The 26,148-nt window shown below is 54.2% G+C and overlaps 2 protein-coding genes across 4 annotated transcripts; one reads left to right on the top strand and one right to left on the bottom strand.

The window, feature by feature from the left end:
• Window positions 1–504: 504 nt before the first annotated feature.
• Obsl1 (obscurin like cytoskeletal adaptor 1) lies at window positions 505–19,608 on the bottom strand. 3 transcript variants are annotated; one of them, XM_051154029.1, is made up of 20 exons: window positions 18,597–19,608; window positions 16,728–16,997; window positions 16,396–16,647; window positions 15,971–16,273; window positions 15,496–15,792; window positions 13,347–13,619; window positions 11,450–11,722; window positions 10,433–10,705; window positions 7,964–8,236; window positions 7,034–7,309; window positions 6,668–6,955; window positions 6,236–6,511; window positions 5,357–5,626; window positions 4,956–5,228; window positions 3,406–3,672; window positions 2,455–2,567; window positions 1,782–1,938; window positions 1,510–1,671; window positions 1,100–1,204; window positions 505–782 (listed from the first exon to the last, which is right to left on the bottom strand). In XM_051154029.1, exons 1-20 carry the CDS (start codon window positions 19,606–19,608, stop codon window positions 505–507), a joined length of 5,691 nt encoding a protein of 1,896 aa, XP_051009986.1. The 3 variants fall into 3 exon arrangements, with proteins under 3 accessions (XP_051009986.1, XP_051009987.1, XP_051009988.1); XM_051154030.1 differs by lacking the exon at window positions 6,236–6,511; XM_051154031.1 differs by lacking the exons at window positions 505–782; window positions 1,100–1,204; window positions 1,510–1,671; ... (7 more) ...; window positions 7,034–7,309; window positions 7,964–8,236 and adding an exon at window positions 9,685–10,045.
• Window positions 19,609–19,900: 292 nt separating this feature from the next.
• Inha (inhibin subunit alpha) lies at window positions 19,901–23,736 on the top strand. Its single transcript, XM_051154028.1, has 3 exons — window positions 19,901–20,109; window positions 20,680–20,899; window positions 22,698–23,736. Exons 1-3 carry the CDS (start codon window positions 20,011–20,013, stop codon window positions 23,525–23,527), a joined length of 1,149 nt encoding a protein of 382 aa, XP_051009985.1. The 5' UTR covers window positions 19,901–20,010; the 3' UTR covers window positions 23,528–23,736.
• Window positions 23,737–26,148: the final 2,412 nt, after the last annotated feature.

Genomic DNA, 26,148 nt, shown 5'->3' with positions numbered 1-26,148 from the left:
GGGAGCAGGTAAGGTGGAACACACAGAAAGATGTGTAAAAGATAGGCAAAGATTTGGGCTGGAGTGGGCGCCTTCTATGTGAAAGAGGGAAAGAAGAAAAGGAGCTGCCTGGGTTGCTGTTGACCCCACCTAAGTGAGCAGAAGCTAGCTGGACAAGGGCAGGAGGAGGGGAAGGACAGCTGCCCACAGAAACTGATGCGGAGTGGGAAAAAGAGCAACTGGTAGCAATGGGGTACTCTGGGGAGACAAGCATGCACCAGAGGCAGAGCAAAGTGAGAAGCCCTAGCAGGAAGGGCCCTAGGAAGGTCGGGGAAGCCTCTCACCCTCTCCATTTCAGCCTTGGGTGTGAGCTCTTCCACCCCTCCCCCACACCCCACATGCCAAGAGCCTTTCCCTGAGTCCTGGAAAACCTCCTGTAGGTGTGTGTATCTCAGCCTTGCAGCTTTCAGGTTAACCCCTCCTGCCTGGTCAGCCTCTTGTTCCTGTAATTCTGCACAATGGGCTTTACTCACCCTCTACCAGCAGCTGTGTGTCAGCACTGTCCTGGCCCGCCTGGCAGCTGTAGGTGCCCTGGTCCTCAGGTCGGACGTCATGGATGACCAGGCTGTGGGTGGGACCGTGACTGCGCATCTCATACTTGTTTCCCGGGCACAGTTCGACCCCCTCCCGCATCCAACACACGTGGCCCCCAGGGCGGGACACAGTCACCTCCATCACTGCTTTGCGGCCTGCCAGAACTGTCTTCTCGCGAGGTGGGCGACGGCACATCTGGAGAGGCAGTGCTGCGGTTGGGGGAACAGAGGCTTAATAAGGACACGCACGGTCCCTAGAAGAGAGATGTATCTTCCCTGCCTACGACCTCCACTCCTGGCACAAGCCCTCCGTGCCACCAGTCCGTTTCCCTGCATGCCCAGCTCCAAGTCTCTTCCTTTCCGACTCCTCTTGAAGAAACAAATGAGCTGCCCTCTATGACCTGCCCCGAGAGCCCAACGAAGAGAAATGAAGAAGGCACCAGCTCTAGGACCAGCGGCTAGTCAGTCAGTCCGTCCCAGGACGGGAGATGATGCTCTTCCTAGTCGCCTCCACCTCAGAAGCTTACCCTCCACCTCCAGCCGAGCCAAGGACTGGGCGGGTCCGGCCTGGAAGCTGACTTCCCCGGTGTCCTCCGCTCGCAGCTCGCTCAACACTAGAATGTGTTTCTTCCCTGGGGGGAGGGGAAGGTAGCAAGGCCTCAGCCGCTTCCCGGTAGGATTCGAGAATGAGGGTGGCACCCGAGCAGGTCCCGAGGAGGTTCCGAAGTGTCGGTACGCGGAATTGGGGAGAGGAAGCGAAAAGGAGCTAGACAGGACTCGGAGCAGGCGGCGGCGTGAAGTCCAAGAGACCCGGGTAGTGGGGCCGTGGGGCGGGGCCTGATCGATCTAGAGGAGGAGCTTATCCGAATGGGGCGGAGTCTGCCTGAATCCTGGGCAAGGTAACAAGGAGTCACAGAGGGTAGAAAGGCAGCCAGACCTTCCTGTCGGATGCGGACGCGGCCTCCGGGTCTCAGCGCGCGGCCTCCGAGCGCCCAGCGCCCGGTGGTTTCGGTCTCCGATACGGTGCACTCGAACGTGGCGCTGTCTCCTTCGCGGGCGCTAACAGACTGGAGCTCGCCGAGCACACACACCTCTCGTTCTGGGGCGGAGACCGGGACGTGAGAAGGGGCGGATCTAAGACACACGCCACGCCCCTTCCCTACAAGTAAGGGAACACCCTCTCCAGCCCAGGCACCTCTGGGTACCCACCGCGCACGGTTAGTCGTGCAAGCACAGCGCAGGCCGTCCCGACAGTGCAGCTGTAGGTCCCGGCGTCCGAGGCGTTGCAGCCCCGCAGCAGCAGAAGGCGGCGCGTGCCGAGAGCCTGGAGCCTGAGGCGCGGGCTGAGAGAAAGTGGCTGCCCGTCCTAAGGGCGGGATTTGTAGTGGGTCAGACCTAGTTTAGCAGACTCTGGAGGCTGCGGCCTGGTTGGTGGCGCTGTCCTCTGAGGATGCTAAGCTGTCTAGAGGAGCTCTAGTGGGTTCCTTGTGTCCCCCAGCTAGGGTTGGACCATCCCACATCTTTCCTTTCTGGTCACTTTCTCTGAGACGTCCCTTGAGGACTTTAGAGGCGAGAATTGCCTCTGCACCAATGGTACAGAAAGCCCAGAGCTCTGCACGGACCCACCGAGTGTGGGTTTTAAAATTAGTTTCCAACATAGGCGCTACCACTTTTGTCTGCCTTGGAGCAACTACCTCCGTTCATCCCACAGAACGTATTCCTTAGACAACCTGGTGATAACAAGGTGTGCCTTCACAGGGCATTATAAGGATTAAATGTGACATCAGTCTCAGCCTAGTGCCAGTCTCAAAGGCCCAGTGAGTTAGTTTCTTGCCCGCCTGATTGTTATGTCGATGGGTCTGCACTGGGGCCATGCTCTGACCTTCTCCCACATAACGTCAGCCAAAGTCTGGGAAAGCTGGCACTCGAACGTGGCTGTGTCACCTTCAGTCACTTCTTGGTCCTGTGGCCCCTGCACAATAGTCACTGGGACCTCTGAGAGTGGATGAGAAAGAACAATGCCAAGGGACAGGGCTAAGTGAGGAAGGAGGCTCCAGTTTACACAACTCAGAGCCACAGTTAGGTCAGTGGCAGATGCATGCCGGTGGTCAGGGGAGGCCACTTGTGAGAGGAGGAAACTTGAGGACAGGAAGTTCAAGGGAGATGCTGGAGAGTGGGAGACACAGCGGAGCCAGAGAGCCAACTGGGTGGGAGTGACTAGTCACATTTGGGGTGCTCAGCAGGGGACATGCTGGGACTGGAGGGCTGCAGGCAGAGGCTGAAGCAGTCAAAGGGATCACTCTTAGATGCATGGACAACAACAGCCACACGGCTGGAGTGGACAGCTAAAAACACTGGGCTTGGGGCAGTGGGGAGGGGGAACGAAAGCTCCACAGAGTACTGGGGGGCCCTAGAGGTATGGTTAATGAGGAGCTCATTGGGGCTGGAAAAAAGGAGGCCTTCAGTCAGGAACAGTACTAGAGCATTCTTCAGTGGCTCATCAGTGGAAGAACTACAGGGAACTACTTAGGCAGCAAAGGGGGGCATAGAGTCAGAATAAGAGTAGTCTGTGGGGACATGTCCAGGTGGACAGACAAGACAGGCCTTACAGATATGGGTCTCTTCAAGGTAAGCACCAGTTTGTAGGGCTACAGGCAACGGAAGCAGCCGTACTCAAACAAAGTGGTCACTGAGGGGGTGGGGGATGCGATGTGCACACAGATCCAAAGGGTCCAGAGATTCCTCACTCTGGCAGGGAGGTCAGTAGGAGTCACACGATTAGGTCAGTAGTCACACACACAGAATTAGCAGGCAGGGGGCCCAGAGGCCGCACCTCTCACTGAGAGCCGAGTAGCACATCTGAGAGTATCCGCAGTGAAGGAGATACAGCCCGAGTCAGCCAGACCCAGGCCACTAAGTACCAAACGGTGGGTGCGGCCTTCTGAATGAATGTGGCACTTGGGTCCTGGGTACAGCCGGACTCCACCCTGGGCCCACTCTCCAGTCACACCCTCCTGGGACAGCTCCAGCTGGAAAGTGGCAGTGCCCCCCTCACTGACAGTCACTTCCTCCAGGGGACGAAGCTCCCTCAGCTGCCGAGCTGGTGTGGAGAGACAAGAGAGGGAGGATGCCAGCTCTAGCTCTGGGTAGGGTTCAGGGGCTCACTCACCCCCTAGCACTCTCTGCACGCCACTCCCCCCCGCCACCCCAGCACTCAACTGAAGGCTTTAACAATTTAAGTTCGGAGTGGGTGGGTGGGAGGAAAAGGACAGACACAATTATATAGATTTGATCAGGGGAAAGGTGTACTGCAGTTAGGAAAACACACCGAGGGTTAGAGTTTTGGGGGGTGGGGGGAGAAGTCTCAACATGGGGTGCTGTGACACTGGAGGGAACAGGAAGTTTGATGCTAGACCCATTGGGATTGGAGCCCAGCTTTTACATATACTTTGTATATGTACTGGGTGATTGTTGGCAAGCTGCTCCGACCTTTTTCAGCCCTAGTTTTGCCTGTTGTGTGAAACCAGTGGTTCCCAGACTTCCTGATGCTGCGGCCCTTTAATAGAGTCCCTCGTGCTGTGGTGAGCCCCAACCATACCATTATTTTTTATAGCTACTTCATAACTGTAATTCTGCTACTGTATTGAATCATAACGTAAATATCTGATGTGCAGGAAATCTGATACAGGACCCCTGTTGTTCAGCTCCCAAAGGGGTCACAACCCACAGATTGAGAACCACTGCACTAGATACAAAGTAGTGACGCTTTAGATTATACTGTGATGAACACATATCACCGGGGACCACTAGTCACAAGGGTCTGATAACTCAGCTACCTTCCTTGAAGACTCCAGAGGCAGGGATCAACCCCACACAGCCAGCTAACAGAGGGCACCAGCATGAGGTGGGTGGCTGAGAACTAGTGTTTATCAGCCATTCTTTCAAAAATAAATACAAGGCGGGCATGGTGGCGCATGCCTTTAATCCCAGCACTCTGGAGGCAGAGGCAGGCGGATTGTTGTGAGTTCGAGGCCAGCCTGGTCTACAAAGTGAATCCAGGACAGCCAAAGATACACATAGAAACCCTGTCTCGAAAAAAAACAAAAATACAGATAGTCTTTCTGCAGTATAGCATTTATGTTGCTAGCAAAGCCATCTTAGAAGCTGCGGTGTGGAAAGCAAAGTCCATTTGGACTTCTGAGGTAACTAGAAAACGTTAGAAAAAAAGGTTTTTGCTTTGAGTAGGCATCTTCAAGCTCTAACCCCAGGCTGGGACGGCCAGGGAAGACTTTCCTCAGCAGAAAGGAGCACTTTGGTGGGGGGCTTTCGGGGACTCTGGGCCAGCCAGGTGGGTGACAAATTAGGAGAATACTGGGCACTCACGCCTCACACTGAGCCTGGCCAGGGTGCGGTCGTGGTGGCTCTCGCAGCCGTAGGTACCCTGGTCGGTAAGTAGGACGCCGTGGATGGAGAGGCGGTGGACATGGCCATCCTGGGCTGTTGTCAGGCGAGAGTCGAGAGGAAGAGGTTCCCCACCTCGGAGCCAGCGAACAGCTCCAGCTGCACCCACTCTGCCTGTCTCTACTTCAAGGCACACATCCTGGCCTTCCTCGACCCGCACATCCTGCAGCCGCCGCAAGAACAGCAGCTCTGTCTCTGAAAAGGAAGAAAGAAAAAAAAAAAAAAAGAGAGAGAGAGAGAGATTATGGAGGCTGGATGTTGAAGGCTGCCCCTGGCTATCTCACTTTTACGTCATGACTTGTATATGCTCAGTGGCACTAAACCTCGAACGTGGAGCCTGGCACTTGTGTCAGTGGCTCCAGCTCTCGCAGTCACGGTCCCTGCGTCCTGGAGTTGGCAGCCCCGGATGATCAAAGTGCGGCTTGAACCGTTCTGGACCGTTTCTAGCTGGGGCCCTGGACTGACAATAGCTCCGTTGCGTAGCCACGTGACTTCCGCATCTGGTGGTGAAACTTCACACTGGAATGTGGCATCGTCGCCCTCGTGGACTGTCAGGGGTGTCAGCTCGGAGACTAGCTTCACTGGTGGGGGCTCTGAAAGGAGGGGGGGGTAGGGGCAGTGAACCGGATGCCTCTTTCTCCCCTCTCCTTTTCATCCCTTCCCCAGGACACAAGCCCTCATTCTCCCGCCAATCACTATAGTTCGAGTGAGGTTCTAGTGTGTGTTGGTCACGGGGCTTCTCCCAAAGACCAGGATGCCAATGCCTGGCCACATTTAGTAAGCTCCCTGCAACCCCAGCCTGGGACCTCTTCCCAAGTCTCTACCAATACATCATTTACTACGGCCCTGTTACAACATTTAGTAGTCATAGCAACCTATCTGCTATCCCCATTTCAGAGCTGGAGCTCAGAGGAGTAAAACAACTTGGCTAATGTCACACAACTCTCGGACAGCAGAGTCTGGGTTGGACCCTGGGCAAGCTGACCCTAGAGGCCTCTGTTCTTATCTACTGAGCCATACTCCCTGCCATGCTAGGGTCTGAGAAAAAGGAATTTGCCCTCTTAAGGTGGCAATCATGTACGCATTGGTAGAAACCACAGAGAGCAATTAGGCCAAATGTAGGAGATGAAAAGGGCCCAGAAGGACAAGAGGTGGTCTTTGTGGGTGCCAGAGACCAGCGGGTATGAGGGGTACACTGTTACCTTCCACACTGACGATGAAGATGCGACTGTCCTGGGGTGCGTCGCACAGGTATTCCCCAGCGTCCCCTCTCCGTGCCCCCCGTACCCGTAGCACCTGCCTGGCCCCGGCTTGTTCCAGCTGCACCCGCCCCTGGCTTGCCAGGCGCTCCCCGTCCTTGTACCAGCGTATAGGGCCCCCTGGCCTGGAGAGGCGCACCACCAGCTCTAGGTCCCCGCCTGGTGCGCTTCGAACCCTCGTCTGGGCTGCCTCCGGGGCCACTACCCGCACCGGGGGCTCTGTGGGGTCAGAGCTGGGGGTCACTGAGAGGGCAGTGAGAAGGGCAGGGAGACAAGCTGGGGAAACAGGGCAAGGGAAAGATGTGATGTCTTAGGAGAGTGAGAGAGCTCTGGGTACGGGGTACTATTAAGGCTTTCTGCCCAGACTGTACTCACCAGCCACCTGGACATTGAAGTTGATGCTTGGGGCCCCTGGGGCTGCCCCAGACTGGCAGGTGTAGACACCTGCATGAGCTAGGTCTGCAGCCTTGATGCAGAGGATTCGGCGAGGACCCTCAGCTTGTAGCTCTAGTCCTTCATCCTGCTGCACAGGGCTCCCGTTGTGGCTCCAGAACACTTGTGCACTCGCTCGGGACAGCTCACAGCTCAGCACCACCGGCTCCCCAGGAGCCACGCAAAGCAGGTTTGGGGCTGCCTCTGGGGCCAGGAACTGCACTGGGGGCTCTGCACAAAGAAAGGAGGTTGTAAGCCCAAGCCAGCTCCCCCCCGCCTCCCCACCCCAGGGTAGCCCGGCACACCCACCAGCCAGGCTGACGTTGAAGGTGACAGCCTCATCTCGGGTCTCACACACATACTCCCCGGCATCCTCAGGCTGGGCGTGGGGCAGGGTGAGAGTGCGGGCAGGCCCCTCGGCACCCAGCTGCAGTGCATCGGACGCCTCTACCTCCAGCCCATCCTTGTACCAGCGTACCTGGGACCCAGCCGGGGCCACTTCACAGCGCAGCTCCACATGTCCTGGTGCCCCAAACTGTAAATCCAGGGACCGGGCAGCTGGGCGCACAATCCTCTCTGGTGGAGCTGGTGGGTGAGCAGAAAAGGGGACACATGGTTTTGACTCAAGGCATGTCCCTGCCTCTCCAATATACCTTACCACTAAGAACCTAAGGGCTCACAGGAAGAAAAGGACTTGCCCAAGGTCATATAGATAAGAAGTAAGTCACACTCATGTCCAGATCTATCAATTCACCCATCCCTAGGTCCATCCCAATTCCTTCCCCTTCTATGCTTTACCTCTGACATACTTAGCTATTGCTATTGGATAAAACATTTACTGTGTTTATTTTTTGCCTGACTGCCCCTTCTCAATGTGGGTCCCATGAACACAGAAACTTGGGAGTTCACTGGTTCACTTTGTACCCCAGCATCTAGGATAGTGCCAAGCGCATACTAGTTGCTCAATATAGCATTTATTGAATGAATGAATGAATGAATGAATGAATGAATGAATGAATGATCCCAGCTGTTGGGCTCCCTCTCACCAGGCCTGTGAACAGTCTCAGATTGATCTGAATTCTCTGGTGGCTTAAGACTAAGGAGTCTGGGACACAGGGGTATGGGTGAGGAGAAACAGGGGACCCCCACCCTAAGATGAGGGAAGTAGGGACAGTTGATGCCTGTCCTATAGCACGCTGTCTCTTTACCTCTCTGGAGGTGCCCACAGAAATTACCCACCTGTGACAGTGACAGTGAAGAAGGCCGAGTCATCTCCAGCATCACACACAAACTCGCCCCCGTCCTCTGGCTGGGCAGCAGGCAACACCAGTCGGCGACGAGGTCCATCGCTCTCCAGTACCAGGGCCTCACCCTCCTCCACCTCCAGCCCGTCCTTGTACCAGCGCACAGGAGCATCCTCTCGGGACAGCTCACAAGTCAGCACCACACATTCCAAACTCACAGCGATCAGGGTCACCTCATCCTGGGGGTATATGATCCGCACAGGGGGCTCTGCAGAGTAGGGAAACAGTTACTAACTGGCATGCTCTGGCAGAGCACATGGGCCCTGGTGCCCAATTATTAATAATAGTACTGAGTAGCACAGTAATAAGTTAACAAAGGGTCCCTGATCCGTCCTTGAAATCCCTAGGACCAGACATTTATAGAATCTAGTCTCCGGATGAAAGAAGTAAGGCACAGAATGATTAAGCAATGAATTGCCCTTAAGGTCACAGATGGCTCTAGCTCCTGGGCAGGAGGATGAAGCGTTCTGTTCTAGGCAGGCTCTCCTGCTGCAGGCAGTGGGAGGGAACCCAAGCCTCCCACTTGCAACAACTAGGGAATGCTTTTTGTACCTGTATACCAGAGTTGCTAATAATGTCTAAAAGTTTCCCAGGGGGATGCTACATGCTTCTATAGGGAGTTCATCCTCAAGAACAGGCCACTCTTCCACAGAAAAGGAACGAAGTTAAAATCATTAGGCAGTCAGCAAGCCCAAGCTTGCCCACAGCACCACGCCCTCTTGGTCCCCTGGATATCAAGTTTCAGGAAGACTAGAGTACATTTGGCCCCCTTGTGGCCTGAATGGGGAACTGCTAGCTTCCGGGACCAGGGTTTTTCAGAAGTTCTTGGAAGGACCCAAACACAGGACACTGCAGCCTTGAGCTCTTGTAGCTCACCTCCACAAGTGGGATTCTTTTCTCAAAGTGTCTTATTCAGTCGTGACAAGGCCAGGAAACTACAGAAGGCAGCATCTGGGGCTGTAGAAGAGGTTGGGGCAGGGATAACTACAGAAACCATTTGGCGTGGGTCTTGATTCACTCTGGCCTGGAGGTAAGGTGGTATTTGTGTGAACTTTCCTGTGAGGCACCTGGTTTGTGGTTTACGGCTGTTACGTCTGGCCAGGGCTGGGAACAAGAGAGTGAAGGTAGTAGCTAGATTTAAAACAGAATGTGTACGCTGCCTCGTTGCCATTGAGGACTCTGCTACCTGGGGTATAGGGAGCAGAAGTCCCTAAGCTGCAAAGCCTGAGCATGACCCTTTGGGCAGGTCAGGGAGGAAGGCAAAAGGACGGTGAAGACTAGGATAGTCATCCCTGTGCTGACATTGGGGTTCTTCTGTGATGCCCAGAACTACCTAAAACCCCCACTACCACGCACACTGGTAACGGCGCTGTAAACTGTAGTCCTGAGGTCTCTGGCATAAACCACCGTTGTGCACTTTCCCCTACCTAGAATACTTTCTGCCCATCCCCTAACTCAACTTAGCTCCAGTACCAGTAGGTAAACATCTTCATTACCCTGTCCAGGAGAGCAGCCACCAGCTCTGGGATACCTACGCTGACCTTAACAGCCTACACTCTGACGTGTGTTGGGCTTTCTTACTAGGCTGTACCCTCTGGTGAGGGAAAACATGCCTGTTCATATGCTGTGGGACATATGGAGGCCAGCCCTGGGTGACTTTCTCCCAGGTCCTCCCTGCCTGGCTGTTCTGTGGAGCCCTGGGCCCTAACCGCACTTATCACTTATCACGAGGTGTCTTGGAATGTTTATTGGTGTGTTTATTGTTTTAACAAAGGGGTCGCAGTTTGGAGGCTAAATAGGTTAAGTCAATGGCTCGAGATCTCAGGAGAGGCAGAAGGAATGGCAGGGAGGGTGGAACAGAGGAATGGGGGCCCCATACTATGGGGCAGCTGCTACTCAGTGCCAGCCGTTCGTCGCCATGGGGGAAAACGGGACCAGAACCGCCGGGTCTTTGGCTTTTTCAAGAGGACGCATAACTCCGGGTTGTTATTTGGACTGTCCTGACTTGGGTGTGACTCTGCAGGCCAAACAAAAGATATCTGTGGGCTGCACAGAGCCCAAGGGTCTCCCCATTTGCGACCCCTGGTTAACAACTGCCTTCCCAGCTAGACTGGAAGCTCCCTAACCAGTAGCCCAGACACCTGACCTGGTGACTGGCCCAGATGGCGGTCAGTCAGTCAGCTGGTGGAGCACAGCTAGACCAGCCTTGTTGACACTCGAGAAGGGTCTCTTTCTTCCCATTGAGATTCCAGGCTTTTTCCAGGAGTGGTCCTGGTGCATGCACCCTCAACCCACACTTCCGTCCCTGACACAGGGAAGCCTGCACATGAGGAACCATCCACTCAACATCCCTCAGTCTCAGGGGTGTCCTCTGGTGATTCTGGGGGCTGGGGTGGGCCCACACCTGTGACGGTGACAGTGAAGGAAGCTGATTCATCATCGATTTCACACAAGTACTCGCCGGAGTCCTCAAGCTGGACGGAGGGCAACACCAGGCGGCGGATGGTGTCTTCCTTCTCCAGGAGCAGGGCTGGGCTCTCCACTACCTCCTCCCCATCTTTGGTCCAGCGTACCTCAGCCCAGGGCCTGAACAGCTCGCACGTCAGCACCACACGCTCTAGGCGGACAGCTGCCACATACACTTTGCCACTGGGGTACACGATCCATGAAGAGACATCTGAAGGACAGAGAGACATCTAATGCTAGGCAAGAAGGAGTGGGCCTGGGATGCCCTGCTACCCTTCCAGATCTAGGCCTGTCTCCTATGCTTTGAAAGTCAGCCATGTGTTCTAAGAGAAGTCACTCCGTAGGCAGCCTCCCACAGCTGGGGCCACACAGTCATCATGGCCAGAGAGACATGGCTATAATTTCCAAAAGCACACCAAGCTTTGCGTGGGACCTGCATAATGGGGACTGTGGTGTCAACTTTAGCTGTGGAAAACAGTTCGCATCCTCTGGGGGTGAGACAAGGACAGTATGAAAGAAAGAAAGAAACAAACAAACAAACATGGGGGCCGGGCGCGGTTGCGCACACTTGTAATCCCAGCACTTGGGAGGCAGAGGCAGGCAGGTTGCTGTGAGTTCAAGGTCAGCCTGGTCTACAAAGCAAGTCCAGGACAGCCAAGGGATAGACAGAGAAACCCTGTCTCAAAAAAGGGAAAAGAAACCTGGATGAGGAGGGCTTCACCTCAAGTGGAACTGGGGTCCCTAACGGGCCTCTGAAAGTTTTTGACTCCTTCTTTCTGTGCCTGCTCTATAAGAGAACTGTTGTCCCTTAAGGAACCCTCTTAGCAGGGGACTCCTGAGAAACAGAAAAGTCAGGGGATCCCTGGTGACAAGCAGCTAGGACCAGACAATGCAGGGAAGCTGGCTGGGACTGGAACATAGGAACGTGTGTCCTAGCTGCTCTAGCTGGTCCCACCTGTGATGGTGACAGTGAAATAAGCGCGTTCATCTCCTGCGACACACTGGAACTCGCCCCCGTCCGAGGGCTGGGCTGCAGGCAGCACCAGGCGGTGATGGGGTCCTTCATTCTCAAGGACCATGAAGTCACTCTCCTCCACCTCCTGCCCATCCTTGTACCAGAGCACAGGGGCATCCTCTCGGTCCACCTGACAGGTCAGCATGACACACTCGGAAGTGATGGCATGTACAAACACATGCTCTCGGGGTTCCACGATGTGTACTGGGGGGTCTAGATGGGAAACAGAGATGGATCGTAAACACGGAAACTCAAGGGCAGGAGACGGGTCTCTACACAGGAAGTCAACGGCGGTAAGGGAGAGGGGTAATCCAAACCACGCCGTGCAGGGATTGGGGGCAAAGGAAACGAGATCCTGTTGGCATGGTGCCTTAGGCATGATGGAAGATGAAACAGTACTGAGCGACCCACAGATGCCCAAAGGTGGCTGAGGGTAGGAGGCACGGGCGAGCTCATACAGCGGCAGCCAGCATTGACATGGGCAGAAAGAAGGAAGATCTCAATCACAAAAAGGACAGGCCTGGAGGATGACTTAGCTAGCACCAAGCGACTGCTCCCCCCAGGCAGTGTTGTACTCTGTATGTAGGCAGTTATCTCAAAGGCCCTGATGTTAAGGGCTTGCAGGCGGGGCAGGTGCTATGGAGCGGCTTGACAGGAAAGCCTTAGGTCACTGGGGCCTGTCTCCAAAAGGGCTGGTGGGATCCCAGCCTCTTTCCCTCTTATTTCGTGGCCATGAAGATGAGCAATGTGTTCTGCCATTTGCAACCCTGCCTTTGACACTCAGCAGCCCCACTACAGTTTCAAGGCAATGGTCCTGGGTTCGAATCCCCAAAACAACTCTCTCTTTACTGATGAATGTCTCAGGTATTTCATTACAACGGCAGAAAACCAACTAATATGAAGAGTGAGTTCCCTGTCATGGGATATCTTCATGTTGGGGCCGCAGGGTCTCCTGAGTGGAAGCAGGATTTCTATTCAGAGGGCTCAGTAGCTGTTATGTCACCCTCATTTAGAGTCAGCTTGAGGCTGTGTTTCACATAGCTGAGGCTGGCCTCAAATCTGCATGTGTCACTTGGCTGAGTTAACTTCTGCTTTCTAAAAAGTGAAAAAAAAAAAAAACAAAAACAAAAAACAAAAAACAAACCTCCCCTTGGGCTCAACCCTGTGTGCTTTGTCTTTGGATAGCTCAGAGGACCTGGGAACATGCATTTTTAACAGTCTTCTAGTGTGCTCCTGCATTATGGGGGCCGCCAGACCTACTTCAACCTCTATGAGTAGCAGGGAAAAGCCAGTCCTGGGCGTGACTACGAGCCACCATCTTTGCTGGCTATGTGATGACAGGGAAGTCACAATAATTCTTTGGGTCTCCATGTCCTTATCTATAGACCAGAGATTATGCCTTATTGAGCTGTGAAAAGTAAACAGGATAGCACAGGTGCAAATTACCTAGCATAGGTAGATTCTCAAAAAATGCCAGCGCCACCCTTTTCTTCCCTCAATTGCACTTAGCCCCCTCACCCAAGCCAGCAGAGGGTATGTGTGTGCACTGGTGGGCAAGTGTGCTAGATAATGTGGCTACACGGGAGATTAAAGACACAAATGTAAAAAAAAAAAAAAAAAAGACACAAATGAAGGACCAGGCATATATCTCAGTAGAGTACTCACCTAGCACCCACAAGTCTCCAGGCCCCACCCAAATACCACAAGACAAAACAAACAAAAAGCCATTCATAAAAGGGGACACCCCCCCCCACAACCAAACCAACAGACCACAGGGGCGGGGCTTACAAGCTCCCACATTGAGCCTCAGCTGGAAGAGGCCAGCATGGCTCCTGACCTTGAACAGTGACACTGAAGAAGGCTGAGACCCCTTCCGTTCTGCATTCAAATTCACCGCTGTCTCGGACTTGAGCCTCGGGCAGGATCAGGCGGTGTTTGCGCCCCTCTGTCTTTACTATGAGTGATTCACTCTCCTCCACTTTCTGGCCAGCCTTGTACCAGGTTGCTGGAAAGTTCACTCTGGAGAGCTCACAGGTCAGCACCACCCGTTCAGAGGTTGTGAAAGTCAGTGAGACTTTGTCCTGGGGACTCAGGATGTGCACTGGGCTTTCTGCATGGAGAGAAACCTAGTCACGTGCAATGTCTTTAAAGGCCTAGTCTACGCAGATATACAGCCTTTTCTCCAGCATGTGACAACTGTTGCCAGTGACTAAAGCCCAGATGTCAGGGTTTTTTCAAAACAGGTTTGAGGGTCAAGGGGAAAGAGTACAGTGGCAGGGCATCTGTCTAGCACACACATAAAGTACTAGGTTCAATTTCTTGTACTTAAAAAAAAAAAAAAAAGTAAGTAAAAGGGATGGGCGGTGGTGGTGCACACCTTTAATCCCACCAGTCGAGAGGCAGAGACAGGCGGATCTCTGAGTTTGAGGCCAGTAAGTTCCGGGACAGCCATGACTACACAGAGGAACCCTGTCTCGAAACTCTGCTCTTCCCCTCCGCCCCCTGCTCCCCCACTCCCACTAAGAGGATTATGCTTTGCTATGGTTTGGTTTGGACATGATTTGAGTTATCCCTAAAAGATTCCTGTGATGGAACTGTAGTCCTCAGGGTGGCAGTGTGTGGAACCTTTAAGAGGTGAAGCCTAGGGGAGGAGCAACAGGAAGAGGCAGTAGTGGTGAGGCTTAGTGGGAGGCAATTCTCAAAGGGTTCTAGTAAGCAGCTACAAAGCAAGTTCACGCTGTGTATTTGCTTCTTTCTGATTGTGACTGTCTTTCTATTTTTTTTGGCATGTTCTGACTTAAGTCAAATGGGGGTCACTAGAGACTAAACTGATAGGGCTTTGGACTTTTGAGTTTCCAGAACTGTGAACTAAATAAAATCCGTTCCTTAGAAAGTACCCAACATCAGCTATTCTGGTTTTTTGTTTTTGGAGACAGGGTTTCTCTGTGTAGCCCCTGGCTGTCCTGGAACTCATTCCGTAGGCCAGGCTGGCCTCGAACTCAGAGATCCACCTGCCTCTGCTTCCTGAGTGCTGGGATGAAAGGAGTACACCACCACCACCACCACCACCACCACGCCTGGCTCAGCTACTCTCTTAGAGCCAACAGAAAACAAGCCATGTCAGGCTTTTCAGCCGATGTTTAAGCACAGTGGTTTCACTGCACCTAATCCTATCTCTCCTGGAGCCTCTGGTGTTAGTGATCCTGAGTTACATTCTAGAAACAACTGCTCTTTACTATCTACCACTGATGTTGGAAGTTACCTCAGGCCCTAGGTTCTCCAGCGGTAGCAACAGCCGGTGCCCTTGAGTTTTAGCACCCCCTTCCCGATCCTGAGTGATCCTACATTCCCTCTCCTGGAGCCAAATTACCTGGGTTCCTAGCCCAGCACCACCATCACATTTAACTTTGCAACTCTGGGCAGGCCATTCAACCTCTCCTGTGCCCGTCTTCTTACATGTGAAGTGAGAATGATAAAAGAGCCTGTTTTATGGGGCTACCGACAGGACTGCACTAGTTACCTAAGTCAAGCAGTTGGGGGCAGTGCCTGGCTCAAGCTGAACCACTAGGAGACAGTGTTGGCAATTAGACAAAGAGGAGAGCAAGCAGGCAGGGCCAGGACCTGTGTCTCCAATTCAGAGGACAAATGTAATCTTTTAGTAGTATCGAGTTGAACCCAAGCTGGGCAAAGTGCTCCACCACCGCGGCTGTACCACAGCCCAGTATGACAGAAGCACCGCAAAGCAAAAACGATCCAAAGAATGGGGGGTGGAGGTGGGGGTGTGTGACACCGGTGAGCCCAAGAGAAGTTTGAAATGCTACGAGCTCAAAGTGGCCTTCGGGACCTCTGAGTTCCCAATCCGAGCCCGTCATGCATGCCCGTTAATCTTCTAGCCCAGCCGTGAGAAACAGGTACAGCGTTCACCTCGTTCGGCGAACACTCCTGTGCTTTGAACCAATCTGCCTACATGTCCGCCAGCAACCAACCTTGGATAGCGAGGGCGGCCGAGTCTTGCACGCCAGGGCAGCTGAAGCCTACCAGGGCCCCCGTGTCTTTGCGCTTGACAGCCTGCAGGATGAGTCTGTGCTGCAGGCCCTTCTGCTCCACCCGGTACCGCAAGGCTCCAGGCTCCACCTGGCCCTCTGGCTCATTACTCTTGAGCTGTTCTCCGTTAAGGAACCAAGTGCCCTGGATGATGGTGGACAGATCAAGGGAGAAGACGGCATCCTCCCCATCATACACTTGCACATCCTCCAGGCCTGACACCAGGCGAGCTGTGGGCACTGGGACAGAGACACGGTATATGGCTGTTAAGACCCCCGAAAGGGCAAGAGAGGGCAAAAGCTGGTGGATGGGAAAACCACAAAGGACTAAGAGTCAGACAAAGGAAGAGGGGGGTCATGGGATCGCATGACTTGGGGTACAGACACTGATGGACGAAGTCCAGAAGGATTAACTCACCAAGGTGAGCAGAGCCATTGAACACGACATGGGGACTTCGGCCGTGCTCGCTGACTGTGCAGATGCGGAAGCGGTAGTCACCCTCTGCGGGTACACAGTCCCCTGGCACCTCTACGGCTCCAGCTTTCTCAATGCTGAAGCACTGGACCCAGTCTTCAGACCCGACTTCCTGCCGCTCCAGGCGGTAAATGAAGGAGGCCTCTGGAGGTGGCTCTGGAGGTTTCCAGGTCAACAGGACCGTATTCTTTTGGCCTCTAAACATCTCAACCAACACAGGGGGCCCGGGAGGACTGTGCTTGACACCTGTGACAAAGGCGGAATTTTTCACCCGAGCCTTGCACAAGCCCCTAACAACACTCCTGCTTTAAATCAGCTTTGCCCACCCAAACACTGGCTGCGCCCCTGCCCTGCCTTCATGCTCTCACATTTGACTCTGAGCAGAGTGGTGGTACGGGAGTTGCCCAGGCTGAAGGTGACCTCGCCAGCATCTTCTCGGGTCACCCCAGGAAGGACCAGGGCATGCATGTGACCACAACTGCTCTGACAAGTGATTGGTAGCTCCTCGCCATCGCGGCTCCAGCTCCCCTGGACCCCAGCTTCTTGGGTCTCCACCAGCAGCACTGCGTTCTCTCCCTCCAGGACATCCAGTTTCCTGGGTAAGCGCTTCAGGATGGGTCCTGAGACGTGGACAGCAACCCATCAGCCCAGGAGCTAGACACCACCACCAGCCTCCTCCTCCTCCCACTGGCCAGCTGACCTTTGACCGTCACGTTGGCCACAGTGCGCACTCGACCCCGCATCTCGCACAGATAGACACCATCGTCATCCGCCTTCAGTCTGTGGATGATGAGGCGTCTCACAGTGCCCTCCTCGATCTGCTCGTACTTGCGGCAGGGCAACAGGCGTTGGTCTTCTCGGAACCAGGCCGTGGGGATCCGAGAGTTGGGCACTTTACACTCTAGCACTACAATGCCATGCTCTCGGCCCTCCACATCCTGCAGGGGCTTTGCAAACCGGAGGCGGGGCTCTGTAGAAAGAGGAGAGCAAGAGGAGGCTCAGGAGAGGAGCATCACTTGCTCTTCTCAGCAGAGCTAGGAACGGCAGCTCAATTCCCAGCAAAGAAGGCCTAATATCCAGCCTGACCCTGATGCTTACCAGTCATTATCATCTTGAACACGTCTTATAACATTTGTGTCTCAATTTGCTTGTGTGTTGGATGGGGAGAGGGAGGGCAGGAGTTGAATCAGATCAGTGATTTTTTTCTTTTTCCTTTCTTTTTTCTTTTTTTTTTTTTTGTTTTTCGAGACAGGGTTTCTCTGTGTAGCCTTGGCCATTTGGCCATCCTGGACTCACTTTGTAGACCAGGCTGGCCTCGAACTCATAGCGATCCGCCTGCCTCTGCCTCCCGAGTGCTTGGATTAAAGGCGTGCGCCACCACGCCCGGCTTTTTTCTTTTTTTAAAAAATTAATTAATTTATTTTATGTATACGAGTCCTCTGCTTGCCTGTACACCTTACAAGGCAGAAGAGGGCATCAGATCTCATTACAGATGGTTGGGAGCCATCATGTGGTTGCTGGGAATTGAACTCAAGACCTCTGGAAGAGCAGCCAAGTGTTCTTAAGCACTGAGCCATCTCTCCAGATTGGTGATTTTCAAACTGTTCTGTTACTCTACAACTTTTCCCTATTTCTGTATGGCTCTCCACTGAATTTCACTTTAATATTATCCTAAGCATTTCAAAAACCCTATTTCAGCACCAGGAAACCGCCAGAGAGCTAACTTGCCGGGGAAACAAGTTTTGGTGCCACTGGTAGAAGCTTCTTTACTTTCTTGAGGACATTCCAGTTTCACATTGGCCTGCTGAGTTTGGGCACATTGAGATGTACCCGTGAGGACACTGCCATAGCTCAGGTCCCACACGCTTGGTTAAGTGCCAGCCAGGCAGCACGTTTTCCTTGGAAGGAGAAAGTTAGGCAACAACCAGTGAAAGTGTAATCTCTCAAGTAGTGACCTAGTCCTAGTAAGGGGAACCTCAGAGTCCATCTTCTTTCAAACTCAAACAGTGGATCAAAGAGAGACCAGGGATCCTCTGGCAACTCTATCTCCCCTGTGACTGAGCAGTGGTTCCGGAGGTTTGCACAGGCCTTCCCAACAGATTCAGGGCCCAAAGCTGTGAACACAGCCTCCGCTCCAAATGTGTGTTTTTCATACAGCGGCCCCCTTGTTCTCACTGATTAGCATAAATCTAGACTTGGTTCCTCACACCCACAACATGCTCCTATTATCTTACAGACATTGCTACTGATGGGAATCTAGTTGGGAAAGGAGGCCTTAAAGAGCAAAGGACAGGAATGTTCTAGGACTTGAAAGGTTTACACACACACACACACACACACACACACACACACAGAGTCATCTATTCCTTAGTTTAGTGGTTTTTCAACATCTGCCTTAAAAATCACCTGAGTAGTTTGCTAAGAAATTCACGAGTGTACTGGAGACATCTAAATCCTCATTCCTGAGGGTAGGAGACAGGTTGGAAATGGAAATTCAGTATTCCTCCAGACATAGAGGTGGACATGAGCAAGGACGGCCTCTGAGGGCACTGGAGGCCCACTGCGCTACCTTTTACGTGCAGCTGGACCGCGCTGAGAGTCTGACCCGCTGAGTTGCGCGCCGCGCACACGTAGAGCCCACGGTCCTTGGCCTGGCAGTAAAGCACCTTAAGTACAAAGCCACCATCGCGGTCGCGGTACATGAGGCGGCGGCGATCCGGGAGCAGTGGTCGGCCCTCCCAGTGCCATTCGATCTCGGGCTCGGGCTTGCCCATCACGTAGCAGCGGAACTTGGCATGCTTGCCCTCGTTCACCCAGAAGGTCTTGGGTGCGCACTTGAGCGGCTCCACCACGGGTATGGGGGCCTCATCTGGATCCTGGGGCGGGTTTTCGTGGGGCTGGTGCACCTGGAGCAGCGCGCCCGCCTGCGCGTGGCCGTGCGCGTTGCAGGCGTGGCACACGTACACCCCGGAATCCGGCAGCCTCGCCGCCAGGATGCGCAGCGTCAGACTTGCGCCCTGGCCACTCGCGCCGTGGCCCGGCTCGAGCGCGAAGTGGCTGCTGTCCCACACTTCGTCTAAGGCCATCCCATCTTTCTCCCAGTACAACTCGGGCTCCGGGAGGCCTCCCACCTGGCACGTCAGCACCACCTCCGCCCCGCGCAGCACCCACTGGGATTGGGGTCCCGTCAGGAACGTGGGGGCGCCCTCTCCGGTGCCCGGCGGCGGCAGCGGACACTCGGAGGACTGAGGCTCGGGCTCTGGGGCAGGGGGTTCCAGCACAGTGACGGCGGCCGCCGCGTAGGCCTCTCCAGCCGCGTTACGGGCGCGGCACACGTAGACCCCGGCGTCGGTGGGCAGCGCCCCGCTCAGCAGCAGGCTGTGCTCGGCGCCGTCCTCCGGGAAGCTCAGGCGCTCCGAGGCCACCAGCTGCTGGCCGCCTTTCTCCCACAAGACAGTGGGCGGCGGCTCTCCCAGGACCACGCATTTGAGTTCGGCCTCCGCGCCACTTACCACCCGCACGGGCCGCGGGAAGCGCAGGAAACACGGGGGGCTTCCCTGATCCCCCGAGCCGGCCTTCATCGCGGCCGCTGCAGATGGCCCGCCTAGGAGCGCGGGAAGGCCCAGAAGCGAGGCCAGAGCGTGGCGGAGCGGGCGCGGGGACCCGCGGAACTCCTGTGACTGCGGGTGACCGCTCTCCTCCTAACCCTCGACCCGAGCTGCAGTCCTGCTGCGCGGCGACTCCCAGGCCGGGAGCCCGGAGCTCAGGGGGCAGTCCTTCCTGTTTGCCTGCACAGCGAGGGGCCCTGCAGCCTAGTTTGCCTGCGGCCTGGCTTCCTGCTCTCTGGAGCTTCTCTTCCCAGCCCCCTCCCACAGCCTGGGCCTCTTTCCCCTCCTCCCTCCCACCTCCAGCCTCCAGGTCGGCCCGGCTTGGGCCTGAGTGGCAGAGGCGCCTGCAGCTGCCAATCCCAAAAATATTCTCTGATGACACAGCTGGAAGACAAGAGCCCAGACTGGCTCCTCCAGGCTAAGTATAGAGCAGGAGGGACCACCTGCCCTCGGCCCACAGCCCCAGAGCCCCAGGTCTTCCCTCCCACGTTGGCCTAGCAGCTGCTATGGTTGAAAGGAGCCCCAGAAAGTCTGAGGGGGTTGGTGCATTCTATCTTCCTGACAAGTGACAATTGATGACTGGTCAACCTTAGCACCCCAGGCACCTGTAGTACCTGGTGTGTGTGTGTGTGTGTGTGTGTGTGTGTGTGTGTGTGTGTGTGTGTGTTCGAGGGATGGGTTGTGTGTGCTTGCACGAATGGGTCAGGTCACTTGGGGTGAACACTCTCCACAGCCCCTTCCCCCACATTCTTGGCGGGAGTGGGAGATAAGGCTCAGGGTCACAGACATCTGCGTCAGAGATAGGAGGTCTCAATGCCGTGGGCAGGGGCAACTTGGACTGTGGGGCGTGGGCAGGACTGGGGGAGACTGGGGTGAGAAGGGTAGAAGAAGGCAGGCAGTGGGGTGGGGAGGGGAGAGTGGGGAAGTCCTGGGTAGACCTCCACAGACTGCGCACAGGGCAGGGTGTGGGCTCCCAGTGTCAGGGCCAACTGAACTATGGTGATCCAACCGTCTCTGCTGTTGCTTTTGCTGTTGACCTTACAGCCTGTGGGCAGCTGCCAGGGGCCAGAACTGGTCCGGGAGCTTGTCCTGGCCAAGGTGAAGGCTCTCTTCCTAGATGCCTTGGGGCCCCCAGCAATGGATGGGGAAGGCCCAGGTCCTGGAGTAAGGCGGCTGCCTCGAAGACATGCCCTTGGGGCCTTCAAGCACAGGACCTCTGAAGCGGAAAAGGATGCCTCCCAGGTCATCATTTTCCCAGCCACAGGTAACAAAGTTGGGGGCTGCCGGCAGGTTCGCTTTGAGAAGTAACTGGTACTTATGTCATGGGCTTGGAAGCCAGGCAGAGCTGGGGTGTGAATGGCAGCCCACCGTTCAGCTGGCTTTGCAGCAGTGGGCCAGTCTCTAAGCCTTCCTGACCCGTCGTCGTCACCAAATAGGTGGTAGCCTCTACTTCTCAGGCTAGAGCGAGCCAGTGGACGTAGCACAAATGGACTATGTTTTTGTTTTTGTTTTTTGAGACAGGGTTTCTCTGTGCAGCCTTGGTTGTCCTGGACTTGCTTTGTAGACCAGGCTGGCCTCGAACTCACAGCGATCTGCCTGCCTCTGCCTCCCAAGTGCTGGGATTAATGGCGTGGGCCACCAACGCCTGGCCACAAATGGGCCATGAAAGGGAAGCTAAGGCTGTGTGGAGACAAAGCTCAGGTTCCTGTCTGCTGTCTGCCCTCTGCCTCACACACACCGTTTCATTAGCTCTAGGCAAGTGGGACTCTGAGCTCATTTCAAACCCCCCCCACCACCACCACCGCAGAAAGCTTAGTTGGAAAACCGGTCTAGGTTCCCAGGAATCTCTCTGTCATCCCTGTGTGTGTTTCCCGTGTCCCAGTGACTTCATGAGTAAAGGGCTCCTGCGGGACTCTCTTCTCCTCTGGCCCACGGTTCTCTTAGAAAGGTCCCTTTCCTTCCCCACTCTCAGCCCCTGGCAGTGTAGTAGAAGGATGTATGGATTTCAGATCCAGTGGAGTTCCCAGCCTGACCGCTTCAGTGTCGTGCCTGAAAAAAAATGGATCAATTGTTAGAATTTATATAGAGAGAGTGCGTTCTGGCAGGGCCCCAATTTGCCAGTCTTTTGACGACAGCTGGCCCATGATATTTACTGTAGTCTGTGTGTATACTGGGACAGGAATGCCAGCTGCACTTCACTGGGAAGGACTGACTGCCATTCTAGTCTCCTCTTCGTCCTATTCTATCTCTTTTCCTTCCCCACCCCTCCTCCTCCCCCTCCCTCCTCCTTCTTTCGTTGCTGATCTTCTGGTTAGCTTATGTGTAAGCATGTATGTATGTGGAGATTGGAGGTGGACACGGAGTATCTTCTCCTGTCACTCTCTACCTTAGTTTTTGAGACAGAGTCTCTCACCCAACCGGGAGCTCACCAGTTATTTAGCCTGTCTGGCCAGCGAACCCCAAGCATCTATCTCCTCAGTACTGAGAGAGCTTACAGGAAAGCAGCCGGCTTTTTGTGTGGGTGCTGGGTTTGAACTCCTTGGCTTCTGATGCTCAAGCAATAAGCATCTTACCAACAGAGCCATCTCCCCACCCTGTAAGCTGTCTTTAAAAATGATTTTTAAGGAGTGTATCATATGAAGTTCCTGACGTGCCAAGATGTATCAGAAGCAACCAAACACACACCCACACGGAGCAAGACAGTCGCTTCATACCTACCTGATGAACATCGACATAAACTTCACGAGTACACCTCAGGGCAAAATGGACTCTTACGCAGTGCTGTTTATGTTAACTTGGAAAAACCACTTGGAAGAGAAATTGCCAATGTCTTGTTTTGATGGATAGGCAATTGGAGAGGCTCTGTTGTTTTCCCAAGACTCCAGAGAGTGTGTGGGTCGGGGTGGGGGTGGGGAGGGGAGAGTGGGGGATGCAGTACTCAACAATGTTTGACACATAGGCAACCCTGGGGGATGGCACTCATATTCTTTTCATGGAGATGGAGGTGTTTCAGGTCCCACAGATCAAGGCTGCCCTCTTTTTTCCCTTCTGTCCCCCTGCAGGTGCCACCTGTGAGGACCAGCCAGCTGCTCGTGGGCTTGCCCAGGAGGCTGAAGAAGGTCTTTTCACTTACGTATTCCGGCCATCCCAACATATACGCAACCACCAGGTGACTTCTGCCGAACTGTGGTTCCACACCGGGCTGGACAGGAAGAGCACAGTAGCCACTAACAGCTCTGGGGCCCTCTTAGACCTGCTGGTGTTGTCACATGGGGGGCCCATGGCTGTGCCTGTGTCCCTGAGACAGGGCCCTTCACGCTGGGCTGTACTGCACCTGGAGGCCTCTGCTTTCCCTCTGCTGACCCACCCCATCCTAGTGTTGATGCTGCGGTGCCCTCTGTGCTCCTGCTCAGGCCGCCCTGAGACCACGCCTTTCCTGGTGGCCTACACCCAGGCTAGACCACCCAGTACGGGGGAGAGGTCCCGTCGTTCAACTGCCTCGATGCCTTGGCCTTGGTCTCCTGCAGCTTTGCGCCTGCTGCAGAGGCCTTCGGAGGAGCCCTCTGCCCATGCCTACTGCCATCGAGCTGCCTTCAACATCTCCTTCCAGGAGCTGGGCTGGGACCGCTGGATTGTACACCCTTCCAGTTTCATCTTCCACTACTGCCATGGGAGCTGTGGGATGCACACACCTGACCTGCCCCTCCCGGTCCCTGGGGTTTCCCCAACCCCTGTTCAGCCTCTGTTTTTGGTGCCAGGGGCCAAACCCTGCTGTGCTGCTCTACCAGGGAGTATGAGGTCCCTACGTGTCCGAACCACCTCAGATGGAGGTTACACTTTCAAGTATGAGATGGTACCCAACCTTATGACGCAACAGTGTGCTTGTATCTAAAAGCATCTTGCCTCCTCATCCCACCATCATCTCACCATCCCACTGTCATCAGCTAGGAGAAAGGCGGGGTGTGGAAAGTAGACAGTTCCCACTTCCTCTTCCCTACACATCCTGTCTGAGGGCTCCATACCCTATTCCACCCAGGTCCCTTGGAGAACAATAAAGAAGGAAGTGTGTGTGTTACTTGGCATGCATTCTCGGCCTTCTTTGAATGGCGTTTGGGGAGGTCTGGGGTCAGAGAGAATTGCATTGTGTGTTTTTGGGTTACTCAGCTGCATTTAGCTTTGGAGCGCTATAGTCTATGAGGTAAAAATTAGATGTGGGAAGCTGTTAAGTGTCCCAAAGCTCTTTGGACACCCAATCTAGGGACAAAACTGTCCTCCTTACAAGCTGAACTCCATATGTTACACAGTCTGCCTGTCTTGCCATGCCTAAAGGAGACTGTTACTATCATAGTGGCTTCATCCAAGGCTGCCCTAGCCTCCCTGTCTGCAGCAGTTCTCCGCTCTGGCTGACTGACGATGTATATAACTCAAGGTCAAGGGATTCATAACCTGGGCAGAGGCTGTGGCCTTTGCAGGCCCACTGAGACAGCCGCCCAGAGCGGGTCAGATCTCAATGCCTTTGGGGTGGGAAGAAGAAGGTGCAAATGTATGAGTTGACAGTGTCAGAAACTCTCAAGGAGAGAGGCAGTGCTATATTGAAGTCTGATGACCAGAATGAAGGTCCAAGGATTGCAAGTGGACGAGGGTCCTGGAATTGCTAAGGATCTGTTGTGGGACCTTTCTTCCACCCCCTAACTCCTCCCACCCTTTTCTGAGACAAGGTCTAATCCTGTAGCCCGGGCAGGTCTTGGGCAATCATCTTGCCTCAGTTTCCCAAGTTCTAGGGACGACAGGTAGAGCCAACACACCTGGCTTCCATCGTTGTCTCTTGAGATAGACTCCAAGAGGCCTCACTGACCTGGAACACAGGCTCCCAAAATCCTTGGCCCCCTCCATGCTTCCTCTGTGTCTCTACTGAACACTTAACAATATATAATGTCAGAAAGATGGAAGATAACCCACTTCTGGGGGAAAGTGTGCTTTTTGGTGAACTGAGGAAAGCAGGGCGCAGTACTAAACTGCCCCCCCCCCTTATTTCCTCTCAATCCATTCTGCCTCCAAAATGAGGCATTAGGAATTTCCTTCCCTGGAATTTTTTCCACACTTCATTATCCCCGGCTACTGGCTCCAGCTGATTAGTCCTATCGCAGTATGGTATATGTGCGTAGGGGTGGCCTTGGATAGTCAACCTATCAGCATGGGCTTGAGAGCACTTTGGGATCCTGACTGGAGGACTCCCGAGTGGTTTTGTGCAAGCAGAGCCTCTGGCTTGTTAACGGCTTCCGGCTTCCTGGCGGCAGCCCAGTGGAGGGTGGATAAGTGCCCGCTCCAGCCAAGGGGGTAGACAGGAAAGAATCCCAGATGTCAGGGTCTTATCAACACCCCTTCCCCCCATCCTGAGTGAACTTGAAGGAGCTCCTGTTTCTGTCAGCACAGGCGTCCCAGTGCAGGCTCCCCACACAAGACCACTGCTCGAAGGCATAGGGCAGACCGGGCTGAGGTCACACCTGGCTTTTTTCCTGTGCTTTCGTTTCCACAAAGCATTAGGACTGTTTTGTGCTCAGGAGTCTGTGCTCCCTACTCAGGCCTGGGACTGGAGAGTAGGCTGCACAGGGTTAGCTAGTGGGATCTGGGAGTTTTTTCTCAAGGCTGCCTATTTTCTCTTGTTCCCTGCCTAGCTTCCTGGCCAGGCTGCGCTGCCACAACACCAAGGCCTTTTCTGGGAGCTTCAGTCTTCTAAGACCTCTCAGCTCCATACTCTTCCTGCTGAGACACTCTAGGTCTCTTGTACCTCTAGGAAGCTCCTGTCACGTGGAGGTAGAAGAGCTCTGAAGGCTGGGGACATCTAACTCAAGGTCACAAGACCCTTCCACTAGGTCAGCTGGCAGATGTCTATTGCAAGTAAAAGTTGTTACACGCCTAAGAACAAGAAAGAGAAACGAAGACAGCACAATAAACAAATGACCTTCCACAGTGGCAAACACATTCATTTTAATGAGCTGTTAATTCATTCTGAAGTTATTTTCCCTTTTCATCTCCCTTTCCTCTGTCAACACACACACACACACACACACACACACACACACACACACACACACGGGATCCACCTATCCCTGCCTCCTCCTCCAATGTTCAGGTTATGCTGTAAATTGCCACACTAGGTTTTTACATGGTTGCTGGCCGTTCAGATGCAGGTCCTCAGGTTTGTTTGTTGGTTGGTTGGTTTGGTTTGGTTTGGTTTTTCGAGACAGGATTTCTCGGTGTAGCCTTGGCTGTCCTGGACTCGCTTTGTAGACCAGGCTGGCCTCGAACTCACAGCGATCCACCTGCCTCTGCCTCCCAAGTGCTGGGATTAAAGGCATGCGCCACCACGCCCGGCTAGGTCCTCAGGTTTGTACAGCAAACACTTTACCTGCTAAGCCATCTCCTCTGCCCCTCCCCCCTTTCTTTTTTGGGTAGGATCTCACCGTGTAGTCCAAGCTGGTCTTGAACTCAAGATTCTCCTGCCCACCAAAA

The sequence above is a fragment of the Acomys russatus genome, chromosome 12, assembly GCF_903995435.1.
Source record: "Acomys russatus chromosome 12, mAcoRus1.1, whole genome shotgun sequence".
In the NCBI taxonomy this organism is placed as follows: Eukaryota; Metazoa; Chordata; class Mammalia; order Rodentia; family Muridae; genus Acomys; species Acomys russatus.
Note: the sequence above shows the minus strand (reverse complement) of the source record. Positions and strands in the feature narration are given on the sequence as shown.